The 10,464-nt window shown below is 33.9% G+C and overlaps 1 protein-coding gene across 2 annotated transcripts; it reads right to left on the bottom strand.

Moving 5' to 3' along the window:
- LOC107643253 (vacuole membrane protein KMS1) lies at window positions 4,999–10,092 on the bottom strand. Of its 2 annotated transcripts, XM_021123291.1 has the most exons (9): window positions 9,915–10,092; window positions 9,644–9,714; window positions 8,251–8,462; window positions 7,906–7,984; window positions 7,342–7,641; window positions 6,874–7,010; window positions 6,181–6,297; window positions 5,699–5,878; window positions 4,999–5,525 (listed from the first exon to the last, which is right to left on the bottom strand). In XM_021123291.1, exons 2-9 carry the CDS (start codon window positions 9,699–9,701, stop codon window positions 5,346–5,348), a joined length of 1,263 nt encoding a protein of 420 aa, XP_020978950.1. In that variant the 5' UTR covers window positions 9,702–9,714; window positions 9,915–10,092; the 3' UTR covers window positions 4,999–5,345. The 2 variants fall into 2 exon arrangements, with proteins under 2 accessions (XP_020978950.1, XP_016202333.1); XM_016346847.2 differs by having other exon boundaries at window positions 9,644–10,092.

Below are 10,464 nucleotides of genomic sequence, written 5' to 3'. Positions count from 1 at the left end.
TAGTGCACTCAAAGATATTGAGAATTTTAAATTGATAAAAAAAAGAGAAAAAATTAATAAAATGATTAATTTGATGCACCACATCTAATTTCAAAAGTTAAGATGAGTTCTTTAATACAAAATTCGAAACCAATTGAATGCATTTATAATGATGAGATAGTAGATGTAATATGAATAAATAATATTGTAACACGTAGTTCAAACTGACACATGATTAAATAGTATCATGACACATGACATATCCGTTTACACTAACATGTTACGTGTCACTAATCGATCTATCATGCTACGTAACCAAAATATTATAGATAATAAATAAAGGTATATGACTAATAATATTTGTGTTTATAAGAGAGTGTGAATCACTCTCCTAATTTAATTGATGCAATTAATTTTTTTCTATCATTAATTATTTTTCCTTATTTAATTATACTAAAAGTTAATTCCAAATTTAATGTGGATCAGATTGCGAAAATTTCTCCTTCATTATTATTACATGCATTTATAATTGTATAAATTTTTTCTTCCAAATAAAAATTTCAAATTCTTATATTTTTAATTAAAAAAAAAAAAACTCAAACCACCTCAACACATTTTATAAAAAATAAAATATTTTAAATTTGATCAATTTTTATATTACAATAGTGCCTAATAAAAAGGGATATAATTTTCTAATTAATATCATTAATTAGCAGATTTGATAAGAACGGTGATAAGTATAATGAACGGTAATAAGTAGAATGATAAGAGAGTGAAGTAAAAAATAAAACTGTTATTAAGTGATATAAATGAAGTAAAATATGAACAGTTTTGGCTGATTATGGCTGAAAAATTTTGGTTACCAAACTTTTTCCTTATAATATTATACGGAAATGTTTAGTAACTAAAGAAAATCAGTCAAAAACAACCACATGTCTTATTTAGTATTCATTAATTATTGCGATAATTAATTAATGATAAATAAGATAAGTTCAGACTATTTTTTTATCAGCCAATATTATATTATTACACGTGAGCAAACCATAAAATAATGTTACTAATAATCTATATCATCAAATTATATCAACAATTGCCAATGAGTTATAGCTCAAATGACATAGTCTTTCCATACTCAATTAAGAGATTGCGGGTTCGAGTCTCCTATCTTTCGTAACAAAAAAAATTATATCAACAATTTGTTAACAAAAGAGATCAAAGATTAACGCAATACATTTTTATTAAAAAATTTAAATATAATTAATTTTATGTAAAGTTAATAATTAAAAATTATTAAATAATTTGATAAATATAATGCTAAAAATTAACACCTCTCAATCATCATCTTGAATTTCTACTTAAAAATTAACTAACGATATGACGCTAATTATACGAGCAAAAAAGTTGGAAGAAGTTAGCGGAAAAGGGAGCAACGAAAAATGGCTGATATTACGATATCACGTGGCAGATTGCCCCCATGAAAGTGAAAAGAATTGTTATTGCTTCGAGTTTCACATGTGGTGGTAAATTGACATCTGTCACATGAAAATAAAATGGGTATAATCCATCTAGAAGCACTCACACATTATCTTGATATCTTCTGTTTTCTATTATTATATCCATATTGTGTGGCTTTCATTCGTATATTACGTCTCTTTTTCAATTGTCCGATTGTTTTTTGTTAAAATTGATAACTATAGCTACTAGCCCTTCTCATGAAGTGGGAAATATATAATAATTCAGAAAGATAATAAAGCACCAAATATATAAACATTATCCAGATATATTAAACATTATTTTGTCGTTCTTAATTGAAATTTGAAAACAGAGGAAGTGTGAACTGTATGATGGGGTTTCACACCACAGGCGGCAGGGGTACGTAGTTTGACCTTTTGAGTTTTGAGTTAATTACTTACCAGATACGATCGATGATGATACCATCATAATTTACGTCATCAATAATCCTAGCAATTAACGACGTGGATGCCACTATAATTAACTACTATGGCGAAAATTCAAGAAACAAACTAAACAAAATGGGTGTAACCAGAAGTGTTGTCCGAGTTGGAGTCCTCAAAATTGACCATTTATAATTCCTTGTCCTGTTGTCCAAAACAATGGTAGTGCTAATTTCTTGAATTTCCAAGAGGACTTACAGATTCACTTGTGCTACATCGGATAAGGATACAATAATGACAATTCTAATGCAAATGCAAGGTGGTCAACACATGCATTAATTGTAGCGTTCACGAGAAAACGAGGATTTTTCTCTGAACAAGCATGAAAATTAAAGTGATCAAACAGAGAACACGGATTATAAATGTGTGAATCCTTGGATCCACCTCATAAAGTTTACTTTGGCCACCATCTTCCCTATGCTTTCATTAATGTATGTAATTTGTACCCTAATAATAAAAAGTAGTGGCGATCGTACTTGCTTTCACTCTCATGCTAATCCTTCTTCATCCACATATTATTCTTGCTCCATCTAAAAATCTTGAGTAGATTCGGATAAGCTTCAAATTTATACAATCACTACTGCGGATTGCAATAAGATATATTAACCTATGTTCACTTTTTAGCTGACCATCACGCAAGTCTTTATTATGTCACTATCCATTCTCTTTTTCTTGACGTGATGTAATGTAAATATGTAAGCAACAACACTTATTTTTTCAAACTTGATTGAATGTAGTAAACATGTACCCTTCCCTCCCTTAATAAATCATAATTAGAAGTAACTAATTGAGATGGTGTGTCTAACAATAGATAATGAATAGGGTTGGGGTTAGGTGTAGTCGTGTATATGCGAATCTTGGATCAGGTATATATTTTTGAAGAGAAAATGGTTTTTTTGTCATAGACCTCGGGAAACCCGACCCAGCAAAAACCAGCAACCCAAGACTATGTTGCTCCAGAGAAGATGAGCTTTTTTTTTTTCTTGGTCAGGAGAAGATGAGCTTTATAACACTCTCAGCTCTTATGGACCCTTATATAAGTACAAAGTTTCTTGCAACTCAAATGTTTAATTTGGGTTCAACCAAAATCTTGATTAATCTTGGCCTTTGGCCCGTTCGATTTGCAAAAACATTAAAAACAAACAAAAAATCTTGGCACCAAAAACATGGCCTAATGCCAATACATGAAGTGTGTACAAAAACCCAAGTTAGGTTGGTCTAGTGGTTAACTCACTAATTCGCTTAAGCAAGTGTCGGATTTTAAATCCTACGTTGTGCATACAGCAACTCATTGGCCCGTGGCAAACCGTTAATAGAGCTTCAATACCGTGGGTAACAAAAAAAAGCATAGTTGTAAGAACCGGACTGGACCGGCCGGTTCGACCGGTATTCGATTTATAGTTTGGACCGAACACGCAATTAAACTGACAAGAACCGGACGATTCGTCAGAAACCGGCTAAAACCGGCCGGTTCGATACAAATGCGCGAACCGGCCGGTCCTATGGTGCTCCCAGCATTTCACAGGTCTACGGTGCTCCAGCCGTCCAGCGCCTCATGGTAGGCTCGAACATTACTCCTATGCTCCTTTCCCTCGCAGATCTTCGGTGCTCCAGCAATTGAATATTGATTTCAATATTCAAAAATTCATGACTCGAACTCATGTCTCTCTTGTTGCATTCAACAAGGTATGCCACCAAGCTGTTTTGTCACTTTTAAACCGGCAAGAACCGGACGATTCGTTAGAAACCGGCTAAAACCGGCCGGTTCGATACAAATGCGCGAACCGGCCGGTCCTATGGTGCTCCCAACATTTCACAGGTCTACGGTGCTCCAGCCGTCCAGCGCCTCATGGTAGGCTCGAACATTACTCCTATGCTCCTTTCCCTCGCAGATCTTCGGTGCTCCAGCAGTTGAATATTGATTTCAATATTCAAAAATTCATGACTCGAACTCATGTCTCTCTTGTTGCACTCAACAAGGTATGCCACCAAGCTGTTTTGTCACTTTTAAACCGGCAAGAACCGGACGATTCGTCAGAAACCGGCTAAAACCGGCCGGTACGATACAAATGCGCGAACCGGCCAGTCCTATGGTGCTCCCAGCCTTTCCCTCGCAGATCTTCGGTGCTCCAGCAGTTGAATATTGATTTCAATATTCAAAAATTCATGCTATAGGACTCGAACTCATGTCTCTCTTGTTGCACTCAACAAGGTATGCCACCAAGCTGTTTTATCACTTTTATACTTTATGTGCTTGTTAATATATATATATAATTGAATTGTTTTATATTTATTTAATTTAATTTTAGTTTTATACTCACCTTTTTTTTAATATATAATTCTTTAGGATTTATACTATTATTAAAATGTTAGTTAATATATTTATTTTAAATTTTTTAAAATATTAAGTTAAGTAGTATGTCTTCGAAGATTTTGACTTAGGATTAATTAGTAGAGATATATAAGCATCACTATTAAATTTCACATAATAAATTGACAGAGGACATAACGTATCCATGGTTTACTGTCGTGAAGGACCAAATTGATACTTTATTTTTTTCAAGGACTAATTAATCCGAAGTAAAAAATTTCAAGAACCTAATTATCACTTTACTAAATTTTTTACTATTTTATATTTTTTATTCATGTGAAACCGGTTTTACCAGTTCAACTAGCGATTTATCGGTTGAACCAATAAACCAGTAAACCAATAACCTGACCGATTCGATCACCGGTCCGGTTCTTACAACTATAAAAAAAAGTGTACAAAATGAAATCCCAGCGGGTTCGCTGCTCTGGGAGGGAGAGAGATGAGAGAGTACTGTTTGAATTCTAGGTTTGGGTGCGGGTTATTTCCGGGTTGGGTTGGGTTTCCGGGCCGCCCTCGTAAATAAAAGTGTGTACAAAAAGAAAATGCAATCGTTAAGGTTCAATTCAACAAAAGAACTCCCTCTTCAGAAGACAAATGACAAGAAATGTAAGCTGTAACTTTGTGAAGTGTAAATTACTGTAGTGGTTAGTGTTGCATAGAGACAGAATAAACCATTTTTCAATGAGTCAGATATAAAGGGAACAAATAATTTGTCTTGCCATTCATTTCCAAAGAATAATAGGATTCCCATAATTCATTCCAAGCAGTATCTAATGTAGTGTTTAAGTCTAAATATCCAACCAATGCTTTCCCCCAAATGTCACATTGTTGAAACTTGAAACAATAAATGTTGCAACCTGCAACTACTTTTTCCTAACTTCATTGTATATTCCTTCCTATAGAACTTTCTAACAGATTAATAGGGCTCTGCTGCAGTAACTTTGATGGGGCATTCAGGAACAGCTGTAATTCATATTCGAATTTTCTGCTTGCAAGAGGAACCAACTAAAAAGAGTCAACACAAGCAGAACAACATCATTTCATTGTGCATCTGAATCTGTTGAGACTGACTTTTCCGTTAATGCAGCGAGCTCTCTGTCTTGTTGTTTCTTCAGATACCTCTGTGCTGTTGCATTCACAATCTTGACAAAGAAGTTCATGAGCATGAGCCACACCACTGTGTTCCAGATTGATGTAAAAGACAAATCCCACTTTTTCCCCTGAAGATCATATATGAAAATTTTCAGCAAACTGAATAAAGATAAAAATACAATAAAAAATTTATATACATAACTAAAAATCAACCAGATTTTTTAGGCTGCTGTTCAATATTTGAGAAATTCAGCATTCAATTCAGTATAGAATCATTCATAAACATGAAACATTGCAGTACCTGAATTTTTGGGGAAACTGGCTGGGGTGCTTTCAGATACTTATCTTTCATTGCATGGAGATTAGCCACCACGCTAGGCAGGACTGAAGCAAAACCGGGTATATGACTGAGAACCCATATAAATTCATTCTCTATCCAGTCAAGAAGTTGATTATTGCAAACTGAGATGATAAATATTGTCTGCAAAAAAAGAATATATCATACAAGGTGAATTAGAAAAATAAAAAAGCTTGTCCCTAAGGCAACAGCTTGATTTGATTTCTTGTTTTTAAATAACAATAGATACTCTTCCTCACTCTAATTTACAACTTTGCTATATGCAGGGTCGTAAACCTTGATGTACAAAATGTTGAATGACCACTCTAATGCAGTGACCAAGCTACAAGTCTAAATATGGAGTAGAGTCCTCACAATGCAAAACAAAAGGCTTAAAAAAAAGGGCAAAATTAGGAAGTTGAGATAAGTCTAAGATTCTCACAAACCTGTATGTGAGTTTTAATAATTGCCTTTCCAATCATGGTCGCAAGAAAAAATTCCCAAAACGGAATGCCAAATTGTCCACACATGATGCCAGCAAGGTCAAATAGAGGATTTGGCACCTGAAGTATAAATTCAGTTAATAGCTGTTTGCATGGTGATGAAGTACATAAATAAATGCCATTTTAGATAAGCAAAAGAGGTATAAGTTTCTATTTTTTAAAGCCATGTTTTACATTGAGAATAGTGATAGCAACTACACCAAAAATTGCTTCAAAATTTTAATCTTAGGCAAGAATAAGGTCTTGTGTAGTGAAATCAGGCCTAACAGCGAAATTAACAATGAAGAACAAGGCCTCTAATATAAAAAGGTGGATTCTAGTATGTCTATGATTATGGTGGCTACGGCAGCTATACAAGTGTTGTTAAAATTAAAGTCACTTTTTTTTAACATTTTGATATCACTTTTTTTAGCAACACTCATTAAAAAGCGTTGCTAAATAATCAAAAAGCATTACTTTAATTTTAGCAACATTTTTTGAAATACCATAGGCACCTAGCATAGGTACACTAGAATGACCATATAAAAAACATTCAAGTAATATAAATCCAAATACTCCTTGAAAAAAATAATCTCTTGATACTATTTAATGGAGAAGAAAATATTGTTGGACATGAAACATGTAGTCCATACTAACCGATGCAAGCACAAGAATGGTAACGAAATTCAAATGTTGAGCATGCGAAAGAAACCAGCGTTTGGCTTGATTCAGGATTCCTTTATCTTCGTTATCCAACTCTTCCATTGCATCCACTCTACTCCCAGACAAGCGTGCTATATATATACATGAAGAGAGGCAATGAAGTATTGCAAACTAAACTACTTATTAAAATCAGAAGACAGAGTTTAGAAATTTATGGACAAACTAAAGACTGTGATTCAAAGTATTTGCTTTAAAATGAAAGTTTATGCAAACTAAAGATAATTACATGAAGTATAAGTATGGATTAACAATAAGTTTTTTTTCTAACTATATATATATATATAGTTGGATTTGTTATCTCAAAAATTGATTTTAAGGAAATTTGTGTCTTGTTGGATATTTGGATTGCACAAATACAAGTGCATTGAAAATGGCAAAGTGACAAAAAAGGACACAATGTACCTGCCCTGGAGATAAAGTAAGGTGGAAGCTCCCCTATAGCAGTTCCGAGACCCCATAGAATGGCCTCCAACTGAACTTGAGTCAAAATCCTGCTAAGTGGAACCCTTGAACCATACACTGACTGGAACAATGGTGGCCCAAATTCAGAACAGTCTTTATCAAGCCAAGAAGGACCTCTTTTTAATTGTATGGTATCATATGGAGCACTTTTCAAATCCACTCTGCCACATTGAGTTGCTTTAATTGTAAACAGTGCTATGTGTGGACCCAAATATAGAACAAATGTGTGCAAACCAGAGCCTGAAGAAAATAATGGCAAGAGAACAGTTTAATAGAAAAATTTAAAATAATAAAAAAAGTGCAGGAAAATACACAGAGCCATGGACTACAAGTTGAATGATCAGGATGTTCAGAAATATATAAACTACATATTGCAAGCATCTTTTTTAATTTAAGTTCAAATCACAAAAGCTGCCTAAACACTAATTGACTTAGTATCCCTCAGTTACAGACTGTTCGTAATCCTTTTCTGGGTTATATTGGTACATGCCTATTTTTTCTTACCTAGGCCAATTGAAGATGCAACCCCAAGGGCAATCCACCACAGTCCAAAGCGGAAATATTCAAGAACCTCCTCACGATGCTGCAAAAAAACAAGTATTTATATAAAGAGAATGTGTGTATGTGTGCGAGAGAGAGAGAGAGAGTTCACAGATCAATGAAATTCCACTATATCACTGGTAACACTAAGGTTGAAATAAGTCTCCACACTGTGAATACTTGAGAGAGCTGAATGTTATCAAGGGTATATTGCATATAGTAGCCCAAAAGACAAAGAAATAAACTATTTCCCATAAAAAAATGTTTGATCTAAAACTTTCAAGCATGAATTACAAGGAATGGATATACCTTCCCGTGAGGACCATCCAAGGCCATCAGCAATATGCTAAGAGTCCCTACCGCAACACTGAATAGCATGAGCCACCCACCTTTTGCCAACAAATATAATGTTGTTTTCTTCATGTATTGAATAACAGCCAATATGAAGAGTTTCAGTGTTTTGAAAGGTTGTGAGGTTAGTGTCAAATTTTCTAGCTCTAGACGGTGCTTATCGTGAAGTCCTGAAGAATAAAGAATTTCCAATCAGCATATGGAATATGTAAAAAACTTAGGATTAAAACCTGCTGGGTTTTCCTAATGATTAAGACAGAATAGCATGCATATTGTTTTGAATTACAAGTAATCCTTAAAGAAAAGATTAAATTTATTTTAAAAAGGATTTCAAAACGTAATCACATAAAAACACGTCAGTACTGTAGAAAAAGGTCCAACACTAGCATTGTAACTAGAAACCTTTATGCTCTATGTGCATGACATTATATCTGTTTTCAGCTTCTATGGGGTATGGATCCTCTTCCTTCCCCACCTATCCAAAGTCAACAGTTTTTGAAATAAACTTGAATAACAATTTCATAGCTCTAATTGAGGAATTCAACCAAAAAGAAACTGTTACAAGTGAAATATATAGTTTCAAAACCCCTATCCAGGAATCTAACCCTTCAAAAGCATATTAAACTATTGATTTACGCTAAGCCTGCCTAAAACCAGTCACCATCACATGTGAAAGAAAATGAACAAGGTTTTCCATCACATAGATAGAACAATGTAACTCCATTCCTTTGCCACCACTCCAAATAGAATCTCCCATCCATCAAGCTAAACATAAAACATTTTTGGTTTTAGGTAGTTCATCAATTAAATCAAATTATCATGTTCTCAAACACTATTTTTGGTATGGTATCAGCTTGCTTTCCCCAGCAGCCCCCTTAAAAAGATAAAACGTGTCTCCCAGCCCATCCGAGAGAAACTGAGACTCCAAAAAGTCGATGCTTTCTAAGAACTGTTGAACAACAACAGCAGCAATAATATTTATGATAATAACATTAAAAATCCTCTTCCACCATACATTACATCATCAATCATCACCAGGACATCATCAGGACCTAAACTACAAAGAAAACACCACCACAGATCCAAAACCCAATGCCCGAGACTCCAAAGCAAAATCCCCCAACAAAAATCTACGCCGAAAGAGAACAACTAAATCTATCAAATATCTATTCTAAACCAAAAAAAAAAAACGATCAAATATTTAATATGATATATTAGATTAGATAATTAAAGATAAACCAGTTACCCCAAAAATAAAAAAAGAAAAAAAAATAACAAAGTTCTCAATAAAACAGATCATGGATAGCTCCATGAGAGACTAACAGGCTTAGAAACAAATCAGAAGACTTGCCTGAGATGGACATGTCGGAGTGCTCAGAAGAAGAAGCTGCAGTAGTTTCAGACCCCATTACTTGTCACATACTAAAAAACAAAACTTTGGAGTTAGGGGAACGAAAAGACCAAAGCCTCAATACCCTCTCACTAATACCGAACCCTTTCCAGCTTCAGGAATCACAATTAGGCCAACAAAGCGAAGATTTCACAGATCAACATAGATAAAATTTCCTCTTCGATTAGAAGGACCCACGAAGAGAAAAAGACGATGACAAAATTCGCTGTACCGATTGGGAATGCTTGAAGATGAATTTTGGAGATCTATGAAGCCAAAATCGTAGCTTTGCGTGAAGATCGGGACTGAGCCGTAATTTGTTGTTGCACTCGCTCTCCTCTCTCATGGAAGTCCTCCTTCTTCTTCCGCAACACTTTTTATGTCTTCCTTCACCTCAATTTTCTACAATTAATACTTTTAATTATAAATAAATAAATAAATCGATACGAAAGTGAATCTCTAGGGTGAACATAAAATGATGAGTTGCATGCATGCTCCTTCAATCTTCACCTTTAAATTCATACCTACAGTGCAATCTGTGTGTTTAAATTAAATTAAAATTCCAATCCAAACTAACAAGAGAGCAAAATCTCAACAACATTAATTTGTTTAGATTTTATTTCTAAAAGATAGCATATATTGAATCAAATTTTAAATCTAATTTTCAAAATTATCTTAGTCCAATTCTAATCATACAGTAATGTGTACAATATAACATTTTTATGATATGATTAATTTTATACTTTTGTTATAATGAGAGTTTTTTGTTACATAAATATAGT

Source organism: Arachis ipaensis, chromosome B05 (genome assembly GCF_000816755.2).
Source record: "Arachis ipaensis cultivar K30076 chromosome B05, Araip1.1, whole genome shotgun sequence".
NCBI lineage: Eukaryota > Viridiplantae > Streptophyta > Magnoliopsida > Fabales > Fabaceae > Arachis > Arachis ipaensis.
The sequence above is the reverse complement of the archived record's forward strand: the minus strand, read 5'-3'. Positions and strand labels throughout refer to the sequence as shown.

Excerpts from the sequence above, each read along its gene's own strand:
- LOC107643253 (XM_016346847.2), bottom strand. The coding sequence starts at position 9,701 with ATGGGGTCTGAAACTACTGCAGCTTCTTCTTCTGAGCACTCCGACATG. Across the intron at positions 8,463-9,643 it reads CTCCGACATGTCCATCTCAG|GACTTCACGATAAGCACCGT; the intron begins GCAAGTCTTCTG and ends TTTATTCTTCAG. Across the intron at positions 7,985-8,250 it reads TGGATGGTCCTCACGGGAAG|CATCGTGAGGAGGTTCTTGA; the intron begins GTATATCCATTC and ends GTTTTTTTGCAG.